This window comes from Danio rerio, chromosome 16, assembly GCF_052040795.2.
Source record: "Danio rerio strain M-AB ecotype USA chromosome 16, GRCz13ab, whole genome shotgun sequence".
Classification (NCBI taxonomy): domain Eukaryota; kingdom Metazoa; phylum Chordata; class Actinopteri; order Cypriniformes; family Danionidae; genus Danio; species Danio rerio.
The window spans coordinates 54,610,438-54,634,538 of NC_141036.1; the positions used below are offsets into that span (position 1 = coordinate 54,610,438).

Genomic DNA, 24,101 nt, shown 5'->3' on the forward strand with positions numbered 1-24,101 from the left:
ATTCTCTTTTTTTTTTTAGGTGAGCTAATGTTTAAAACTCCCTTAGCTGTTCAACCAACAAGCAGTTTTTACTCTTGCAAAACAACCAAAACAAACCCATCACATTTTTGCACTTAAATTTAAGCAGTAGAAATATCGGACCTCACCATGACTGTGATTGGCTGCTTCCTGACATGTCTCTGCCTTTCATTTGCATAAACTAACGTTTCGAAGTTCGCATCTCTCGCTCTGCTATCAATCAGTGAACCCTTCAGCTTCCAACCCTGTTTCTTTCAAGTCGCGTAAATGCGTCTAAAAAACCGATTGTTTCTGTCTTATGAATATGCAAGATGATTCCTGCATAAAAAAGGGTTTACACAAAGGCGTTGTGTCCTCATTGAGATGCAGACGCGTGATGTGTGAGACAGGAGGCCTTGCGTGCCACGTGACGTTTTTGTTTTGTAAAAAGTTCATTTAGATTCTCTCTTCAGTTTGTTGTGGTTGTGAATATGAATTCACAAAGCATTGAATTATGTATATACGGTGGCCCAGAGAGCTCAACGCACTGCAACTTAAGAAAACACTTGCAAATAGAAAAAAACCACACTAGCAACAAAAAACATATTTGTGCGGCTTGTTCAAACAGCACTGTAAAAATATCCATATTTTAGCAGTTTTCCGTATTTTGTGATTCATATTATTTTCCTCATTTATCTATGCTTTTGAATTGCATTATGGCATTTTGATCTTTTATTCTAACAACTTTTAACATTGAAAAGTACAAATAAAGAGACTTTATTAACATTTTTAATAGTTTAAATTGGCAATATCACACTCGTAACAGGGGCAAGGCCTACAGTGACGCAGTAGGTAGCGCTGTCGACTCACAGCAAGAAGGTCGCTGGGTCGCTGGTTCGAACCTCGGCTCAGTTGACGTTTCTGTGTGAAGTTTGCATGTTCTCCCTGCCTTTGCGTGGGTTTCTTCCGGGTGCTCAGGTTTCCCCCACAGTCCAAAGACATGTGGTACAGGTGAATTGGGTAGGCTAAATTGTCCGTAGTGTATGAGTGTGTGTGTGAATGAGTGTGTGTGGATGTTTCCCAGAGATGGGTTGCGGCTGGAAGGGCATCCGCTGCGTAAAAACTTGCTGGATAAGTTGGCGGTTTATTCTGCTGTGGCGACCCCGGATTAATACAGGGACTAAGCCGACAAGAAAATGAAAGTCACTCGTAACAGTGCAATTTGACTATATATCAGCTGAGTGCCTTAGTGTCCCACCAGTGTTGATATACAACAATATCACACTGCTAGGAGTGTGTTACTGCGTTTATATAACTGTTTGACAGCATAATCATGTATATAAAAGAGAAAAATAAAATACGAAGAGTCTCAAAATTCTTTTGTATAAGGAACTTCTTTCTTCCGCCATTCATTCACATCTGCAGCTGACCGTCAGAACAGCAGAAACTGTTACTAATTCAGCAACGTCACTTTAGAGCTAGCGTTTGAATGATTCTCTGACCGTACGTTCACACCAAAAGTGGCGAGAGCGTCCAAGGTCGCTCTGGCCGCCCTGGCGACAATGCTGTCTGCCTTCAGCTCCGGTGGCGAGAGCGTCAAAACTCGCTACTTTAATCTCGTATTTAAAGGAGCCGTTGCAGCATATCAGTTGCATTCCTGCATAAAACATGTTTCCAGCATGAAAGTGTTGCGCACGTCCTATCAAATTCATATAACAATGGAAGATTAAGTTGCATGTGGTGTGGCTTTGCTCTTTTTATCCAATATGTGTCCATATGTCTGAAATATCCTGAAGCAGCTATACTGTTTTGTATTGTCACGTCGCATGAGATTCCCGCTTTTTAAAGATAAATTTATATAACATTAATGAACATTAGTAACTCGCCAGTAAGTTATTTAATGCATGTTCCTGTAAGAAAACATTGTAAATAATTGGAAATTCGGCGACCGCAGTCATCAAACCCTTGGGAACAACTGTGATCGGAACCAAAGTTCCCAGGTCTGTGTTCTCTGAACTCCTATCAAGCGGTGAATGTCTTCATTCTGATTGCTTGCCGCCGAACCGCGTCATAGCTCATTACCATAAAGTTGACTTGATTTCAACTCTCCTCGACGCCCACACCGGAGAAGACGCGCCGCGCTGCTCCTCGCTGCTTATCGCCACCGCCTCTCATTGAAAATGAATGACTTCCGGCTACTTTGACGCTCTCGCCGCTTTCGGTGTGAACGTACGATTAAGATTATAAGGCTGAACGGCATGAAATGCCATCAGTCTACAGAGATTTCCCAGTATTTCTCTGTTGCAATCTGGAGATCACAATATTTAACCCCGAAAAAAACCAAAGCAAAGCAAACACTACCAGATTACTATGGTATAAATACAGCACTACAACATACAAAAGACAGAGATCGACTTAGAATGTCATTTACCAGTTTTATAATGATTTGATCAGCTGTAGTTTAAAATTGATGCTGAGTTTTTTCTCCTCTAAGGATGTATTATCCGGTTTCTGTCGCCATCTTGTGGTGAAACGTCAACCCTCTTTGCTCTGCTCTACTCCGCCGACACCAGCGAGGCATTGTCACTATAAATAAACTGCATAGTTGCAATCTAAATAACTACATTCTTGCCTGAAAAATCCTCAAAAGTGGAGTTTTCAAGCAGCAAGTTTTGTCAAACTGTAGTGAGTTTATTGATCTGCTGTTGCTTTATGTGGGCGGAGTAATACACAAGGGTGATGAGGCTGTACCAGTGCTGTTATTGCAGAATATCGCACGGCTATCAGCCAATCAGATTTGAGAACCAGACAGAACTGTTGTATAAAGCGATACTTTGTCTGGGTTGGTTTTGTATATTACCATATAAAAACCTAGTAATATACTGCTAGTAAGATGTTTACATACTTGTATATTCTTTTTACAGACTTTTATTTTCTATATATATTATTTCAATTGACTAAAGTGTCAATAAAAGTCCCATTGTTAAACTGTAGAGTTCAGTTTCAACATCAAAAGTCTACAGAGCAGAGATCAACCGACACAATCTCACGGCAATTCGTAACTTTTTCATTTAGTGGCTAATTCGTATGAATTCGTACAATCTAATTCGTACATTTTAGTATGATTTGCTCATCCCCCAATGACGGTTGGGTTTAGGGGTGGGGTTAGGTGCCACGCCTCCTTTTTAAAATCGTACAATTTCTTACGACTGAACTCGTACAAATTCGTACAAATTAGCCACTAAACTGCCAAAACGTAAAATACGTTTTCTCTAGAGATCAGGCTGGATCAACATACTACAATGCAATTCACAACCGTAAATAAACAGAAAACACTTGTGAACCACCAAAAATACGGAAACTGTTTATTAACAGATTTCTTTTACAGTGTACTTTTATAAAATGAGCCGAGTCAACACAATTCTTGACAATCCTTTTGGGACAACTGAATTGTTTTATGTTTAATCCTTAAATTCGTAAAAATAATTAAGTAAACTTCATCGATTTGTGTTGGGACACCATGAAGGAATTGTGTGGAACCCAACATTTTCCACAGTGCAGATTGACCGCACACATGTTAGAAATCCCCACAACTCTAAAGCAAATAGAAAATGTACTGCAAATCCTCACAAACCATACAAATAGCCCACTATGGAGATGTTTTAAGGGGATGAACTAAAAAAAAGTGACAGACAAGGCTGGGATTTGCTTATTGTGCAGTGAATATTGATCAACAAAGTTGTAGGTGTCCTGTTTATTTGAACACCCCAATTACACCATTCTATTGTCTTTAGCATAATCATTCATTCACTGTTCTTCGGCTTAATCTCTGATTTATCTGAGGTCGGCACAGCAGTTTAATCCACCAGCTATTCCAGCATATGTTTTAGGCATCGGATGCACTTCCAGCCGCAACCCAGTACTGGGAAACACCCATACACATTCATTCACACACATACACAATGGCCATTTTAGTTTATTCAATTCACCTAAAGCGCATGTCTTTGGGCTGTGGGGGAAACCGGAGCACCCGGAGAAAACCCACGCCAACACAAAGGATACATGCAAACTCCAGAAATGCCAACTAAAATGCCAATATTATTAGCCTAAATAAACTGACGATTAACTGTGAATCATTATTATATAGGATAGCTAAATTAACTTATTAACATATACACTAAATATTTTTTAATGGTTATTAATAATAAATTTGCAATGCTTCAATAATTGCAAAACAAAATATTTCACAAAACAAATTGCAAAAAAAATCAAATAAAATTTAGGCCCTTTATGTAGGCTAACGATGGAGAAGACGGCATAATACAAATACACATGCTAACTTTACTCAACTTGTTTTTTTGTTGTTGTTGTTGTTGTTTTAGATCAAAACGAGCATTTGTTGTGGGGATTTGCACGAGTTTATTTAATTTGCCTGTGTATTTTTCTATTTGTATGTTTTTTCTTAAGCTCTCTTTTATGTCGACTGCTTGATTTTAGCCCTGATTTTGACTCGCCGTCAGGTTTTGAAAAATCGCCGACAAATGCCTGAATTCACAGACAAATCAGTGCTCGTGCACGTGAGTGACAATCACACAGTATGAACTATCAAAGACGCGATCTGAGAGAATCGCAGATGAGTCGCCGATGCCTGATAGATATTTGGCCTGCTGAATATCTGGAGCTGTCGGCGATTCAAATCATGACGTGTGCATTAGTTTTGACTGAAAATAACATCAGCGATCGCCTACAGCCAATGAGAGAGCAGCATTCACTTGTGTGTGTGTGTGGGTATCTGGAGGCCAGTGGGAGGCTGGGAGAGAAGTTAAAAACGCTCATTTCCAGTTTATTTAGACCCAAGAAATGGAGGAAAAACTAGTGGAGGTTTGACAGGAGCACCCGTGTCTGTTTGACGTTTCATACAGAAAGTTAAAAAAGAAAGATGAGGAGAAATTGCTAATTCCCTTCAAACCGAGGTGAGTGAATATGTACATTTTCTACCCCATTAAAGGCTTCTGTCTCATTATGTAGTTAATAACTAAAGATATACTACGTGTTTTTGGTTGTGAGACATAGTTTAGACGAAGTTGTTGGCGATTCTTCCAATTGTAAAGTCATGCAATGTGAAAGCTCCTGTCGCCGATCCATCTTGTAGTGTAAACAAAGCAGCGATGAAACGCTAGCCCTGATAGTCATGCAGTGTGAAAACATCTGTGACACCACTACTTTGAAAATCATGCAATCTGAATTTGGCATTAACTACCGTACATACTGTACACTATCCACATTTTAGGAACAACAAATAATAACTTGACTTCTAGTTGATGATTTGGGATCAGAAGTGGCTTACATGAAAGGCAAAGGCTTTCTGCAATCTGGAATGGCGAAGAAACCTTTCTTGCAGGACTCCCAGAGGACTCTTCCTTCATATTACTCCAGACATGCTCAATAATGTTCATGTCTGGTGACTGGGCTGGCCAATCCTAGAGCACTTTGACCTTCTTTGCTTTCAGGAGCTTTGATGTGGAGGCTAAAGTATGAGAAGGAGCGCTATCCTGCTGAAGAATTTGCCCTTTTCCTGTGGTTTGTAATGAAATGGGCGGCACAAATGTCTTGATACCTCAGGCTGTTGATGTTGCCATCCACTCTGCAAATCTCTCGCAAGACCCCATACTGAATGTAAGCCCAAACCATAATTCTCCTTCACCAAACTTGACTGATTTCAGTGAGAATCTTGGGTCCACGTGAGTTTCAATAGGTCTTCTGCAGTATTTGTTCAACAGTTCAACAGATGATTCATCAGAAAAATCTACCCTCGCCACTTTTCCAAGTTATTATTTGTTGCTCCTGCAACTGGGATTGAAAACAAGACTTTTGTCAGGTACAGTGCACAATCGGCAAATGTTATAGGTTGATTAAAGATTGGCACAGCTCATTTGCGTTAGTCCTTTTTCCCGAAAAAATGTAAGAAGACAACACCATGTAAGTAAATATCATCGGGAAAGCCAAACACGCAGTAACACCCACTAAGCACACACTCGCGGCGGTTCGCTTTGAAGTGACATGGAGCTAAATCTTTGTTTAAATTATGCATTGTTCTGCTCGGGCGTGCTTTTTTCAATCCTATTTTATGTGGCGTTTAAGGAAATGCCTGACGCCGACATTGAACCCTGTGAAAACACTTGGTGTGTGACTCTGGCTGCTAACACAAACTATGTAGATGTTTCAACCGGGCCACAGTGAATGTAAACGTGTGTGAGGAATATAATATTAACTGAGTGTGTGACAGCATTGTGTTAGTAGTGGTGTGGCTGGGATTAAGGGTCACGCACCTTGGATTCTTTCTTCTTGCGAGGCAACACTGGTCTCTGGAGGAAAACAATCTGTTTGGTGGCCAGACTTCCATCACTGCAGGAGAGAGGGTGTGAAGTGGATTAGTCATCTAAATGTGAATATACTACAGACAAACTGCTAGTACCATGAAGCTGGATTAGCTGGCTAGACAGTTTACCCTCAGGGGTCAGCAACTGTGTATAGGTGGTTTGAGGCTTCAAGAACTTAAATTACACTTTCAGTTTTGATCGTACAGATCCAAAGTTTGGAAAGAGTTAACTAAGGCTATTTGGGCAATGTATATATATATATATATATATATATATATATATATATATATATATATATATATATATATATATATATATATATATATATATATATATTAGGGCTGTCAAATGATTAAAAAAATTTATGTGATTAAACACACTTTTTTTGTAATTTATCATGATTAATCACGAAATTCTGTATTTAATACTAAAGTAAAAACACAGGCATGTAAGTGCCATTTAAATTTCAAAACAATCCATGACAATAACAAACAAAAATGCTTTCCATGTTGGATCCTAAGTGAACTACACACACACACGCACACAGAAAGAGACAATGCGCAGTGCCGGTGAGCGAGAGGGATTCCTTCAGATTCATCAACACGCGCACGATCGCGTTCATCAAATTTGCTTAAACTAAGCAATCTAAGCATTCCACTAAGCAATGATTCTGACAGAGGAACGTGAAGTAGATGCTTAAAAAAGGGGGGAAACACGTCAAACTTAATGAAACATTTGAGGGACGCAGCTTAAGGGCAGAGAATTGTCTTTGACAGCTTGCGAATTCATCTGGCACTTTCATTCACATGGACACCAATACTCAGCTTTGATGATTAAGATAATACTGATCTAGAGTCGACCATGTAAACAGCGATTTTTGATTATCTTAAATGACCACGCGAGTCCCGAAATGCAGAGGTTTTTCTTTCTGTTCGCCATGCGGTATCAAATTCCATTAAAACATCCTGAATGAAAATATGCTGAATGAGAGTGAACTGCTGAACTGCAGTTAAAGTCTAAATATTAGAAATGAAACACCCGAAATAGCATGAAACTCTGGAGGAAACGGCATATTTCTTTGCACGTTTAACACACGCAGGGCCAGAGCAAGCTGAAGTGGCGCTCTAGGCAAATGGCAATCACGCCATTTTATTCATATGGAAGGCTGAGGACCGTGAGGGAGGGGTGTAGCAGATGGGTGTAGCAGATGAATGTGAGGACCTGGGGGTTTGCAGCCGCCTAGGTTGCCTTTATGGACGAGCTGGCCCTGAACACACATCGGCCACAACAGGAAATAAAAAAAACTGCAACTGCGTTATTTGCGTTAAATATTTCAAATTAATCATGTGCGTTAACGCGCTAATTTTGACATCCCTAATATATATATATATATATATATATATATATATATATATATATATATATATATATATATATATATATATATTTATATATATATATATATATATATATATATATATATATATATATATATATATATATATATATATATATATATATATATTTATAAGGTCTTAAAATAATATTTTGATTTAAAGTAATTGTTTTTTTTATGTTTAAAATATTATTTATTCTTGTATTTAAAGCTTTTGTCATTACTTCAGTGACTCGGAGTCATTCAGACATTATTATTAAATGCTTGATTAATGCACAAAAAAGTTTTAATTCCAAGTTTTGCAGACACGTTTTATACCATTTAAAACATATATGTTGTGCATGCTGTATAGGTGCACATACATTGTTTACCTAGAGTACATCAGGGGTCTCAAACTTAGTTTACCTGGGGGCCGCTGGAGGCAGAGCCAGAGTGAGGCTGGGCCGCATCAGGTTTTCCACAAGAAGTTAATTATATTATTAATTATTATTTTGTTTATTTTTTTAAATCTTATTTTATGTTAAAAAAATAAAAATTAATAGATTTAAGAAAGTTAGATTTTTTTAAACACAAAATAAGAAACATATTAACAAATAAAAAATGAATAAGAAAATAAATAAATCAGTGATAAATAAATAATAATAATAATAATCAGATTACTGTCATCTGCTGTGCTGTTGTTACAGGAAAAAGAAGCAACACTGTGTTGTTGTCATTTGTTTTGACTACTTTTACATTATACAGAAATATGTAATGTTTGGTGTTTGAGGCAATGCAAATGACCCACAAATATTGGTGTGACTCTATAATTGGTCCGGGTTACGGGGGATTCTTATGCCAATAGACAGGTGTCAATGTGACTGCAGACGACTACATAAGGCTGCATTGAGTTTCTTACTAAATATATATGTTATTTATAAATATAATAATGTGATAAAAATGGTGATTAAATAATAGAATAATTAATTTTCTTTATTATTATTATTATTACATTAACAGTTTAATTAGTCTTTTAAAACATAATCAGCTAAAAAAATTGGAGGCCAACCTAAACAAGACAGATTTAATGCTAAAATTAAAGCATGTAAAAAACAAAGATGCGGTATTTCTTAAAGAATGCTAAATTAATTTTACTATTATTCACTCAAAGTGTTTGCTCTACTACCAAATGTTATTTTATTTCACATTCAGTGCTAAAAATTATATGAATAATGCTGTGGCATGGACCTAAAGTCTGAAAGCATTGATTGCTGCATTATATCCATTTATAGTAAGTAAAGTTCATTAAAAAAAACCAAATCAAACAAAAACTACACAATAAAATATCATTTGATTAAAAATAATTAGAATGGCATAGCAGACCAAAATCAAAGGTCATTTTAAATTTTACACCAGCTGTAAATGCTCAGCCAGTTTAAGTTCTTGATGTTTTTCCAGCATTTTGCAGAGCAGCCGCTCTCTGTTTATTGGAAGCATTTGGTTATTCAGCATCTTATCTAGTATTTATAACTCCAATAATGCTGGATGGTGCAGAAACCCCCAACCCCTGGAGATCTGTTTAAATATTTTAGCCGTGAGCCCCAATGGGAACATCCGGCATTGAAAGGATGAACAAAATATGTGTTTGGTGAAATCCTGTGATGACTAAATCTCTCTTTTCTGCCGTCTTGTCAGGGTTTTATCACCAATACGTGTAGAGCAGGAAACTTAAACACATCATTGAGCAAACATAGAGTTTTTGCTGTAAAACCTGCATTTAAAAGTTGATAAAAAAGAGTTCAGATAAGCCGCGTAATCTTCTGAGAACACGGAGTTGGGTTACACTCAAAGAAAAAAAAAAGATTTTTGCTGCATGTTTAAAACACCTAAACTACTAGACCAGGGGTCGGCAACCCAAAATGTTGAAAGAGCCATATTGGACCAAAAAAAACAAAAACAAATATGTCTGGAGCCGCAAAAAATTAAAAGCCTTATATAAGCCTTATAATGATGGCAACACATGCTGTATGTATTTATATTAGCTATATTAGCCTACTATAAAAATGACTTCGTTGGCTACAAATACATACTGAGCCTTCATGATTAAATGTTCTTTTCCCTGCAGTGTATCCTGTAGAGAATGACGCGCCAGGTGACTACTCTGTTGTACAATGCCGTCTCAAGTTTAACTTAATTACAGTATATTAATGAATTATGTTTAATGTTCAAGTTTAACTTAATTACAGTATATTAATGCATTATGTTTAATGATCAAGTTTAACTTCATTACAATATTAATGCATTATGTTTAATGATCAAGTTTAACTTCATTACAATATTAATGCATTATGTTTAATGATCAAGTTTAACTTCATTACAATATTAATGCATTATGTTTAATGATCAAGTTTAACTTCATTACAATATTAATGCATTATGTTTAATGATCAAGTTTAACTTCATTACAGTATTAATGCATTATGTTTAATTATCAAGTTTAACTTCATTACAGTATTAATGCATTATGTTTAATTATCAAGTTTAACTTCATTACAATATTAATGCATTATGTTTAATTATCAAGTTTAACTTCATTACAATATTAATGCATTATGTTTAATGATCAAGTTTAACTTCATTACAATATTATTGCATTATGTTTAATGATCAAGTTTAACTTCATTACAATATTATTGCATTATGTTTAATTATCAAGTTTAACTTCATTACAATATTAATGCATTATGTTTAATGATCAAGTTTAACTTCATTACAATATTATTGCATTATGTTTAATTATCAAGTTTAACTTCATTACAATATTAATGCATTATGTTTAATTATCAAGTTTAACTTCATTACAATATTAATGCATTATGTTTAATGATCAAGTTTAACTTCATTACAATATTATTGCATTATGTTTAATGATCAAGTTTAACTTCATTACAATATTATTGCATTATGTTTAATTATCAAGTTTAACTTCATTACAATATTAATGCATTATGTTTAATGATCAAGTTTAACTTCATTACAATATTATTGCATTATGTTTAATGATCAAGTTTAACTTCATTACAATATTATTGCATTATGTTTAATTATCAAGTTTAACTTCATTACAATATTAATGCATTATGTTTAATGATCAAGTTTAACTTCATTACAATATTAATGAATTATGTTTAATGATCAGGTTTAACTTCATTACAATATTAATGCATTATGTTTAATTATCAAGTTTAACTTCATTACAATATTAATGCATTATGTTTAATGATCAAGTTTAACTTCATTACAATATTAATGAATTATGTTTAATGATCAGGTTTAACTTCATTACAATATTATTGCATTATGTTTAATTATCAAGTTTAACTTCATTACAATATTAATGCATTATGTTTAATGATCAAGTTTAACTTCATTACAATATTAATGAATTATGTTTAATGATCAGGTTTAACTTCATTACAATATTAATGCATTATGTTTAATGATCAAGTTTAACTTCATTACAATATTAATGAATTATGTTTAATGATCAGGTTTAACTTCATTACAATATTATTGCATTATGTTTTGCTTTGATGAAATTAAAGAAATGCAATAAAGAAATCAGATTTCTTAATGTTTTTTTATTTTATTTTGAGGATTCCAAAAAACAACATCAAAATGAACGTGCACAACGTGCCCCTTATCTGGGCAACAAACAGTGCAATAAAACGCAGCCTGCCATTTCCATTTCAAGATCAGCTCGAGTCATTCCTGGGAATGTGCTCAACCAACACAATCTCACGGCAATTCGTAACTTTTTCATTTAGTGGCTAATTCGTATGAATTCGTACGATCTAATTCGTACAATTTAGTACGATTTGCTTTTCCCCCAATGGCGGTTGGGGTTAGGGGTTTGCATATCAACGATCGCACCTTGTAAATAATCACTGTTGAGTGAGTGGTCGGGATAGGCTTCTTAGAATTCTCTCAGGGAGGGACAATGAGAAAGCGTGCCCCGCTGTACATCTTTGGCAAAGACAGCTTGCGGTCCATGGCGCATCACACAGCCGCCGGTTTGTTTACAACAGCTACCTGTCTGGCATCCCGCCCTGCTGATAGAAACGTGTGTCGCAGGCTATGATGCAAATCTTCGTTGACAGAAATGTTGAAATTAAATATTCTACACACTTTTACTGCATTGGAAAACGTTAAGATTGTTTGTCCTCCTATAGAAACCATATAAAAACAAAAAATATATTTTCCTCCCTCATCGTTTTCCATTTTCAAACATTTTTTGAAAAAGTTCCAGGGAGCCACTAGGGAAGCGCTTAAGAGCCGCATGCGGCTCTAGAGCCGCGGGTTGCCGACCCCTGTACTAGACAAATGTAATTGTCCTATCCAAGCTTTATGAACAACAAACTTGACTTCTAGTTGATCATTTGGTATCTGAAGTGGCTTGTATGAAAGGCAAAGGCCTCTAGACTAGGCTTATTTTACCAAAATAAAACATGATCATGCCTTGACTTTTATTGATTTAATTAGGACAGTAAGGTCTGACTCTGCTTAGACAAAAGCCTTATCACTGAACAGAAATAATGTCCAGTATAGAATATAAAGTCATGATGCAGTGGAAACAGAATGAATATTGTGTATGACTCCATCATGAGCTTGGAGGACGGCATCCATACATCTCTGACATGACTCAAATCACGTATTAATAAAGTCATCTGGAATGGCAAAGAATGAAGCTCAGGTTGATGCAGAGTTTGCGGATGACATCTCTCTGTCAGCAGTAGATGCGTGCTTCACGTGTGCGCACGAGTGACGTATCTGTGTGCTTAAAGAGGCAGAGAGAAATTCTAATCTAAATTTATTGACAGACAGTTTGAGATACCTGTCATAATTGAGACCGACAATATTTAATTGGATCAACATTTTTTAGTTTTATGCCTTATCCAGAATATAAAAATACATATAAATATATGTAGATCATTTACTTTAATCATGACTATTGGAATGTGAAGAGACTTTTAAACAGCACAACAACACATGTTCTGAAGACAATCAGCTACTGCACCTTTAAACAAACAAATCAAGTTGAACATTACTAAATTTAATTTGTTTGCTTAAATTCAGCCAATATACACTGTAAAAATGTTTGTGTTGTTGTCAAAATTGTGTTGTCCCGACACAAATCGATTAAGGTAACTTAATGGATTTTTACAAACTTAAGTGGATTCAACATAAAACAATGAAGCTATATATATATATATATATATATATATATATATATATATATATATATATATATATATATATATATATATATATATTTTATATATATATATTTTATATATATATATGGAGTGTATTAAGCATTCTCAAATTTTCTTACACTCCCACTTTCAACTAGGCCTCTGCATGTCTGGCATAAGCTTGCAATCAATACCAAATGTCTAATTCGCCCTGCTTTTTTTTTTGTTTTTCCATTCCCACTTCCTATTTTCTTGCTTGTCAAGGAACTGTATATTTATTCAACTGCTTCCTGCTTAAATCAAAGAGGCAAAACCCGAATTCCTGCAAGCCTCAGTCCATTCAAATGTAAACGAGTGGCTGGACGGTGAAATTACAGCTCTGCTCTTCAATCTCGCCAGCATCCAAACTAGTCTCCGCTTTATAGAGGACGACACGCGCCGCCTATACAATCCCCCATCATTAAAGGCTTAATTGAATGGTAACTTCAGCAATTTTGAATGTAATGAATGTACAAGGATTCGGTGCGCTGTGATGCATAGCAATGAGAACCCAGCGTCTCTGTGTGTGTGTGTGGAAATATTATAGTGCAGATAACAAACAAACTCATCTGCATTCAAACAAGTGCCGTGGAATTATCATGTTTGTTTGGACACGACTCGTGATCGTGATTGCTGGAGAAGAACTTCTTTTTTAAAGTCATTTTCTGCAGATTATACTTACAAATGTGAGGGTAACTAGAATAAAACAACAACAACAACAGCCAAAAAAACAAGGTAAAATTTCTATTATATTTTAGTGCTTTATATAGTGTTGAATGCAGATTTATTAGCCATCCAGTGAAATGCGCATTCAGATATTTCCCAAGTGCTGTTTAACAGAGAGAAAGATTTTTTCGGTCTCACTTTATATTAAGTGTCCATAACTACTATGTACTTGCATCAAAAAATAAATACATTGTACTTACTGTGTTTATAATGTATTTGAGAGCACTTGTGGTGCTTTTGAGTTGGGATAGAGGTAGGGTTATGGACAGGTTTGGTGGTAAGGGTAGGTTTAAGGGTGGGTTAAGGTGTAAGGGATGGTCAACAGCATATTTACAAATGTAATTACAGAAGTTAATTACAGATGTAATTACATACAGGTATTTAATCAATCATAAGTACACAGTAAATACATGTATTTACCCAATTAATACAATGTAAATAATTATTAATTTCTGTGTAATCACATATTAGTTAAGGACATTTAATATAAAGTGGGACCATTTTTTCTAACACATTTTAAAAATAGTTTAAATTACCATTTTTTTAAAAATAATTTCTTTTGTCTCTGACGTGCTGACAGGATATGATATTTTACTAGTTATTAAGCTAAAAGTGCAATTTAGATGCTTTACTAGGTTAATTACTGTAGGTCAGGGGTGTGCAAACTTGGTCCTGGAGGGCCAATCCTAATCAAACACACCTGAACCAGCTAATCAAGCTCTTATGCTGCACTCACACTAGAGTTTGAGCTTGCGAAACAAGATTATTAGACATTAAAAAAGCGAGCGATTGGTCAATAGTTTAAATTTCTGTCCAGGGAGGTCATGTTTTGATCCTCGATTGGTCTCACGCAGTCAAGTGATCCGATTTAGCAGGTCAGAGTTCACCAAGCTTGAACTTTCCAATACAGCGATCTGTGAAACTTGCTGCATGACCTTACGTTTCCGGTCTGACGCATTCACGTGCATATGTAAAAAAAATCTGCTCTCCTTTAAACTGAAATTGGGGGGAAAAAATGCAAATTACAATGCGAATAGTTTCAAATGATTCAGTTCCATTTGAGTTTTACCAATTAGTTACCACACCGTTTCCCGCCACCCAAGAAAACAAGGTCAAGTATTTCACCAAGCTAAGACATTGAATAGTGACGGGTCTGTAGTATCTAGGACAGCGTTTTGATTAATTAGCCACATTGCCGCCGCTGTTGTGTGTTGTGGCATTTTGTGTAAGTTTAAAATAGGCCCGTAATTAATCAGCAGGGGCTGCGGGACGGATAGAAGGCTGACTCATGGGAGAAAGGCCAATGCGGGATCGGCCTGACGCAGGCGTGGGTTTGACAGATGGAGATGAACTTCAGGTTTCCACGTCGCCAGAAGCTTCCACTCGCCATTACAGGAGTCATCAGTTAGCTTGTATTGACATTTCATTACGATGCACAAACAGAGGAGTTCTGTCATTACATCCGAGTCTGACTCTCAATGCGGCCCAATGAGTCCTTTACACCCCCAGCACTTTGTCATGAGTTTTGGGATGTACTATTAGTCTGTGTGGGTCGTACCATTGCTTTCGGGTTGAAACGGGAATTGACGCCCCATAGTGTGTTTACACAAAAATCGATTGATCGCTAATGTTCTCTGCCTCTTAAAGTCTGTTCTTGCTGACAGCAGTTTGAACAGGAGTGTGCATAGTCGCTATATTAAACCCAGGTTAATTGTTACACAGCAAAAAGGTCGCTGGTTCAAGCCTCGGCCTGGTCAGTTGGTGTTTCTATGTGTAGTTTGTATGTTCTCCCCGTGTTTGCGTGGGTTTCTACAACAGTCAAAAGACATGCGGTACAGGTAAATTAGGTAGGCTAAATTGTACGTAGTGTATGAGTGTGAATGAGTGTGTATGGGTGTTTCCTAGATATGGGTTGCAGCTGGAAGGGCATCCGTTGAGTAAACCATATGCTGGATGAGTTGGCGGTTCATTCCGCTGTGGTGACCTCGGATTAATAAAGGGACTAAGCCAAAAAGAAAATGAATGAATGAATAATTGTTAATTTGTGCTTCAGCCTTAAACGTAAAATACGCTGCTCCGGGTAGGATTTGTTGCACGTTTCAGATGACAGATCCACTAGAGGGCGCTGTCTACGTTTTCGCAAATCTGAAATACATTACATAGAGTTTGTTTTGTTGTACCTTTCAGATACATATCCAAAAGAAGGCGGGACTTGTCATACAAATCACCAAGCGAAACCAATGACCTTAACCCAACCAATAGTGTTTTCAAAAGCAAACGTAAAAGAAAATTTTCTTTATATCCGATGAGCTCCTAATTGAAAATTATACTATTTTTTTTTTTACAGTGTTAACATGCATTTTTGCCTTGATCAAATTCATTTGACGGATGTTTTAGATCAATGGAAATTAATTACTTGAGTGTTTTTGTAAAATAATTATGAAAGTAACGCCGATCATGCAACATATTGAACATGATCCAAAGTTTTGGTGATAATCACGTCTATGCATGTTTAAGTAGAATTGGTCTGTGTCTAAAAAGTATTGAACTCGATACCTACGACCACATATTTTTACCTTGATTTAACTCAAACCTGAGTGCTTTGTTTCACAAGCAACACCGTACAACGTGAGCTACCGAGCAAACTGACCATGCCTGAAAGGTTGTCCATATGGTTATAGATAGGTAACGCAAACATATTTGCTCAGACACCGATAGTTTTAGAGTATTTATTTGACGTTGTGCAAACTACTGAATGAAAATAATCATTATACTTAAGTACTTAATATGTACCTGTAAATATTATTAGTGTGAAAAGGAACTAAAGTTTTTTGTTGTTGTCATATTTCCTCCTAGTGTTCATTTCATCTAGAAACTGCAGTGAATCTTTTAAGTACATTTTGTGTAGGCTGAAGCATTAGCCTGTGTTGACTATTCACCTTATTCTCCGCCGACGAGCGGGCGCTGCCATTTGAATCTTTTTGTCTCGCGACTTCAGGTCACATTCACTTCCATTCATTTTTTGACGTTAACAACTGCTCACTACGCAGCTTGATGTTGCAATTTGATATTTTCTTATTATATAATGCTACTTGGTCTGTGTAGTCATGCAAACATTTGTTTGTAGAGAAAGTAGTTTGACCGTTTTCTGCCGTTTATTATTCCTAGTCATTTCTCCCATAGGCGACTGAATCGGAAGTTCTAAGACAATCGCGGAAACAGGCGCACTTCCGCATTTTAGAATAAGGTCAATATTGTTGATCATAATTATTAAGTTCATAACTCTGGATGCCCTAACTATGGCCTTAAAAACGTATTCGTCTTTAAGAGGCGAATTTATTAAATATTAGCATGTGTGCAATCCCATAAAAGCACAGTTAAGAGTGTAACGGTCTGAGAGTGATCTACTGACAATGTAAATTAAATACACAGCAGCTTAATTCAAGGCAATCTATCCAGTGCAAATTAGGCCGAATATAAGCAGAGCTGATGATAATCAGGTAAATGTAATCTAATTACAACACACACATATAAAAAAGGAGTAAGAGATGCTTTTTGGGTGATTAAATAACAGTGCAAATTGCAGTGATTTAACTGCCACAAACCTTAAATTGAATGTGATTGAATGTGATTAAAATCTTCATTCATTTTTCCTTCAGCTCCCTTATTTATCAGGAGTCACCTCAGCGGAATGAACCACCAACTATTCTGGCATATGTTTCATGCAGTGGATGCCCTTCCAGCCACAACCCAGTACTGGGAAAGTGATTAAAAGCTTAAATATAGTAAATCACACGTAAATACTCTCATGTAAAATGCTTGTCGAGTTTACAAATCTAAATATACAGTTAAAGCCAGAATTATTAGCCCCCTGTTTATTTTTTCCCCAAATTCTGTTTAACAGAGAGAAGGATTTTTTTCAACACATTTCTAAACATAATAGTTTTAATAACTCATCTCTAATAACTGATTTATTTTATCTCTGTCATGATGACAGGAAATACAATTTTTATTACTAGATATAAATCAAAGGGGGCTAATAATTCTGACTTCAACTATATATATATATATATATATATATATATATATATATATATATATATATATATATATATATATATATATATATATATATATATATATTTATATATATATATATATATGTATATTTATTTATTTATTTATTTATTTATTTATACAACAGTTCTGTCTAGTTTGTCATTAATGTTGCATGTTTTTAGGAAATCCTGACTGTCGTTTCCTTACAGGCAAATAAGGGTTGGGGCTAGTGAATAATTTAGCAGTGAATTCCCTGAATGACCATTTTGTGCTGTGTTGCAAATGTAGGGATTTTGTCACCAAATTTAGCAACTTCACATTTATTCATATCTTGCATCAAGGAGACCTTTCAATATTATTTACACTCACAGGCCACTTTATTAGGTATACCTTACTAGTATCAGGTTGGACCCACTTTTGCTTTCAGAACTGCCTTAATCCTTGGTTTCATAGATTCAACAAGTAAATGAATATATTCCTCAGAGATTTTGCTCACTATTGACACGATAGCATCACGCAGTTGCTGCAGATTTGTTGGCTGCACATCTATGATGTGAATCTTCTGATCCACCACATCCCAAAGGTGCTCTATTAGATTGAGTTCTGGTAACTGTGGAGGCCATTTGAGTACAGTGAACTCGTTGTCATGTTCAAAAAAACCAGTCTGAAATGATGCTCGGTTTGAACTGCAGCAGATCGTCTTGACTATCACTACATGCCTCAATGCATTGAGTTGCTGCCATGTGATTGGCTGATTAGAAATTTGCGCAACGAGCTGTTGGACAGATGTACCTAATAAAGTGGCCGGTGAGTGGATGTTTTGTTGATGAGACAAATATCATAGGCAAACATTGTCAATACTTATGCTAACTTTATTATAAGCTAATATAGATGAATATAGACTATATGCTTTCTTTAACCACTGATGATGTCTAGTTTATAAACCTCTAGTAAGAATAAAATATAATTCTGTTGTAATGCAGCTTCAGCTTTCCTGCAACTGCAAATTAGCATTCTGCAGAGGAAAGTGTTGTGAATGTGAATTACAGCAGTGCATAAAGCTAAGCATCATATCATGAACACCATTATAAATGCATGAATCAAACTCATCTAGAACGCCGCCAATTCCTCACATATTTTCCATGCTTTGTGTATTTTCCCTCTCTGTGTGAGACGGATCATGACAGAGCGGTGAAATCCTGCCTACACTCGAGTACAGCATCTCATAGGAGAGAAAAAACACACTCGAGCTGATCTGGAGCTCACATTCGTAGCTGGAGCAATGCTTCTCAGATCAAATGCATAGTTAATATGGCTCAACTTTGTTTGTATGGCCAGTGATCAGTGATGGTCAGATGGATATAGTTGAAGTCAAAAGGCACTGGAGATAAATCCAAAGAGTCTTGATGAACTCTGGGAGTCCTGCAAGAACGCTTTCTTTGCCATTCCAGATGACTTTATTAATAAGTGATTTGAGTCATGTGAGAGATGTATGGATGCAGTCCTCCAAGCTCATGGGAGACTTTATATTCTGTACTGGACATTATTTCTGTTCAGTGACAAGACTTTTGTCTAAGCAAAGTCAGACCTTACTGTTCTAATGAAATCATAAAAAATCAAGGCATGATCATATTTTGTTTTGGTAAAATAAGTGTAATCTAGAGGTCTTTGCCTTTCATTTAAGCCACTTCTGATACCAAATAATCAACTAGAAGTCAAATTATTATTTTTTGTTCCCAAAACTTGGATAGGCAACAAGACTTTTGTTAGGTATTGTAGTTGGAAAAGGTGACTTTAATACTTTTATTGACATTTGTAATAATTTGAAGTAACCTATTGTCTGGGTTGGTGTTGTAAAATATACATACATATATATATATATATATATATATATATATATATATATATATATATATATATATATATATATATATATATATAGTGCGTATATTCTGAACAATATCTTAAGCATAAACGTCAGACATCCCTTAGACTGATTAGAGCTGACTCCAAAAGTCATATATAAAGATCATATATAAAGTCATATATAAAGTCATATATAAAGATATAAATATATATATATATTGAAAGATTCGGATTTCTGCTTTTTATTAAAAATAATTATTTGATCATTTGAATGAGTATTTAACTTTGAATTGATTTTGATTAATGAATAAGTTAACACATTGCTTAATATAAGAATGTTCAGTGCATTTGCCTGTCTCTTTATAACTATTTTCAGAAGCCATCAAACTAGGTCAGAGGTCACGGAGACCTTGAGTGGAACTGATGGCTGAGGACTGGAATCAACTGTTTGTATTATTATTTCTAGTAGTTATTACTATCTAAAATGTCTAAAGTGATTTTGCTATTTTTACGGTTAATTCTTTTAAAGTGATTCTACTTTTATTCAAGATAGACTTTGTATAGTAAGAATATAACTGCCTGAATGTAGATTATACCAGTTTTTAACCAGTCTCGATAAAGACGGCTGACAGTACACTCCGCCTTGGATAAGAAACAGATTATACTTTAAGTCTGTGTGTTCTATTTGATTGTTGTTTCACAGGTCTGGAGTCAGCTCTAATCAGTCTAAGGGATGTCTGACGTTTATGCTTAAAATATTGTTCAGAATATACGCACAAACCCCACGTGGAAATGTTTCTAGTCTATCTGTGTTTTAACCAATCAGGTTAGAACACCTATATGTATGACGCAGTTAATGACGTTATGTAAGAGTATAATTGTTATTGATTGGTGATTGTAAGAAGAGCGGCCTAGGAACTCATTGTAAGTGTTGAAGCTGGCTTCTGCTGATTTAACTGCAAACTATCTTCAGTAAACTTGATTTATTTATTTTTTTAAACCATCTGACTCCGGCTTTTCTTCATCTACCAGACTGGTCATTCTTTGGGTCAATCTGTACTATCCCTACAATATATAAATATATATATATATATATATATATATATATATATATATATATATATATATATATATATATATATACAGTTAAAATCAGAATTATTCGCCCTCCTTTGAGTATTATTATTTTTTTTAATATTTCCCAAACAATGTTTAACAGAGCAAGGAAATGTTCACAGTATGTCTGATAATGTTTTCTTCAGGAGAAAATCTTATGTGTTGTATTTCGGCTAGAATAAAAGCAGTTTTCAATTTTTTTAACAACATTTTATATATATTTTAAATAAAAAAAATTAATTAAAGTTATAAAGAAACTTAAAATTAAAAATTAAATTAAAGAAACTGTATGTTTTATGGTGTAATCTACACTGTGTAACACTGTAATTGTGTATAGTACCTGTTGGTTTTAGTGATGGGTGTTGGCAGAACACAAGTGAGTCTCCATCCGAATGAAGCCAGTGACTGCAGCAGTGGAATATAGTCTGTCTTCACCTCCAAACCCTGAAAAAAAGAAAAACATTCAGTGTAAAATTTGCTACAAAATGTAGAGAAAATAAAATAGCTGACTTAAAACTGATCTGAGCCTTTGAGGCCTTAATGACGAATAGTTTATATGGTGTCTGTCACTAATTTGTCCATTGTTTGCTATTTCACAGGAGCATGCTGTGAGTAATTTGCATGTTTATGAGTTTGAAAATGTTGACCCAACTTCCATTTTTAAATCTAAATCATTATCGGTCTTGGACAGTTCTTGGTAGATGATGCTGATGAGTAATAGCTGTTTAATTTCAATGATAAATGCTGTAGCTGTAGAGACAGGCAGCGCTCTGTCATATACTGGGGATGTGGGCTTAGTTACCATAGTTACCCATTCATTTACTGTGGTTGAAAATGAAAAGGTGTCATTTTTAATAGGTGTTTTTGGGTCAAAGATGATTTTTTAAAAGCTTTATAACAATAAAAGTGTAATGTGCATTCATTTAAAAAGATTCATAGGACGAAAGAAAAATAATCATGAAAATACCATATACTTTTTCACCCACATTTACTGTCTGGTTTCTTTTTCAACATCAGTCCTACTCAAAACTTCCAAAAACACATTTATTTTGGGAATTTTAACACAATATTTTAATTGTCATTGTAATTTAATTTTGAAGCCTTTCCAACAAAAGGTTAGTTTATTCATAAATGCATTTATTTCTGAGATTCTGAGATTAAATACTGCAATTTGAATGACGTCTAATGGGGGAATTTTTGCCATTTACTTATAGCAAAAAATATAGTTGTTTTAATAGAATATATTAAAATGGCAGCAAAAACACACTATTATGGCAAAATACATTTGCATTGCCACAGTTGTAATGATAAATTGTAAATAAATAAAGTGGTTTAAAATGTCTCAGTATGCATGAGGGTAATTTTTTCTGAGCAATAAAAGATATTATAATACATTTGTATGATGATTTACTGAAGACACACACTAAAAGAGTAACAGTTCCTACAACAAACAATAAAAAAATCATATTAGTCATACTGAAAATAATAATCCTTGATCAAAGATTAAAATACATTATTTAAGGGTCCCAGTTTGGCCCATAATTCTAATTAATTTATATTTTTCATCTTTATATTTGATTTTGATTTGATTTGATTTATTTATTTCTCATTAGTGATGACCTCTCCCTCATTAGCATAAACAGCCCTGAGTGAGAAGCAGCCGTGTGCCATTAGATTATAAGTTGATGCTGTAGCTTCCATAGACTTCCTTCTTCTGAGACACTTCTTTTTGCAGTTTCAGTTCTTCACACAGATGACATTAGTCATTTTTTGAATTTGCCACTATGCTGACACACAGGCACAATCTCATTTGAATTTAAAGCGACAGTCACCAAAACATCACAGTTAGGATCAAAAATTAAAAGGGTCAGTTTCAGAGAGTTATAAATCTTTATTTGTGAGGTATTTTGAGCTGAAAACCTCACATACACACTCTAGGAACATCAGTGACTTATTTAACATCTTGTAAATAGGTTTTTACATCTCGCACACAAGTTTTTTTTTCTTTAAAGTGACAAAGATGAAAGTTTAATCTCTGCTCTGCTAATGACACAGATGTTGAAGTTAAATATGCATTGTGCAGCGAGATCACCAACGCATGCATGTGTAATTCAGAGAGCGGCGCTCATCAGAACCAGCTTGTTGTTGAGCAGTTGGAGGTTGTGCTGTGGTTTCAGTGCGATCGCTTAGTCGCATTTCAGTGCACAGGAACTCAGTGTGGTTTAACGGCACCTTCCTCAAAAAGGAAACCATGTCGCGTGTCAGCCATGCGGTCATACTCATAATGATAACACGAGAGAGCTGAACCATGATGCTTCACATGCAGCAATATTCCAGTGGTTTTGACACAGCCTTGCATTCACCCTACAGTTATATCTGAGTCACTCTGGAATGCTCAGACTGAGTAAATGATGACTAGTGAGGGGACTTCATCAGATGGAGATAAGTCCAGAGCCTGTGTTCTAAAACCGTATGTGTTCACATCCTGTTTGCTGCCTTCATAAGTCGCTACCTTCAGTTGACCTAATAAGAGCAACTGAACTTTATACAAGATACATAAACACACGTAGCACACGTAATTCAAACTAGGTTGAAGCATTTATTGTTATTCATAATTATTTTATTAATACTTTCAAGAATGGACTAAATATAGTATACAACAGTTCTGTCCAGTTCTCGAATGTGATTGGCTGATAGCCGTGTATTATTTCGCCAGTAACACCACACAAAGGCCTCTTCACCCTTCATTTTGTGTCTCTGCCCACATATAGCCAGCAACAAGCAGAGAGACACTACAGTTTGACAAATATTACAGTTGTAATATGTACAAAATGTTCTTTTGAGGCTTTTTTCATTGAGAATGTAGTTGTTTAGATTACAACTATGCAGTTTATTTATAAAAATAGTGCCTATTTTAAAATGTTCCCAATTTTTTTAGAGAGCTCATCGGTGGCTATTAACCTGCTATAAAGGTAAACCTAATAAGGTTGACGTTTTTTATCCACTAGATGGCGACAGAACCGTATAATAAGCCCTTATGCTTAGAAGAGTATAACAGTCTGATTTTTAACTATAGCTGGTCAAATCATTATAAAACTGGTAAGCATACCTGCCAACACTCCCATTTTTGCGGGGAGTTTCACGTATTTCAGACCAATCTCCTGCAACCATCCTGTTTTTATTTCTACCGGAAAACTCCTGTAATCCCCGCCCCCCCTTTTTTGGTACAGTCTTTAAACCTCCCCAGGTACAGTACCTGATTGCAGCAGTTGTCCCAAAACCCACTCC

At 35.3% G+C, this 24,101-nt stretch overlaps 1 protein-coding gene across 8 annotated transcripts in view; it reads right to left on the reverse strand.

Annotated features, from left to right (window-relative positions):
- The window catches only part of rftn1b (raftlin, lipid raft linker 1b), a 400,288-nt gene that overhangs the window by 2,692 nt on the left and 373,495 nt on the right, over positions 1-24,101 (reverse strand). For all 8 annotated transcript variants that reach the window (XM_087288120.1, XM_087288116.1, XM_087288118.1 and 5 more), the window contains 2 exons: positions 21,154-21,257; positions 6,327-6,402 (listed from right to left, as the gene is read on the reverse strand). In XM_087288120.1, coding sequence (XP_087144246.1) covers positions 6,327-6,402; positions 21,154-21,257 — 180 coding nt within the window. The remainder of the gene's footprint in view (positions 1-6,326; positions 6,403-21,153; positions 21,258-24,101) is intronic.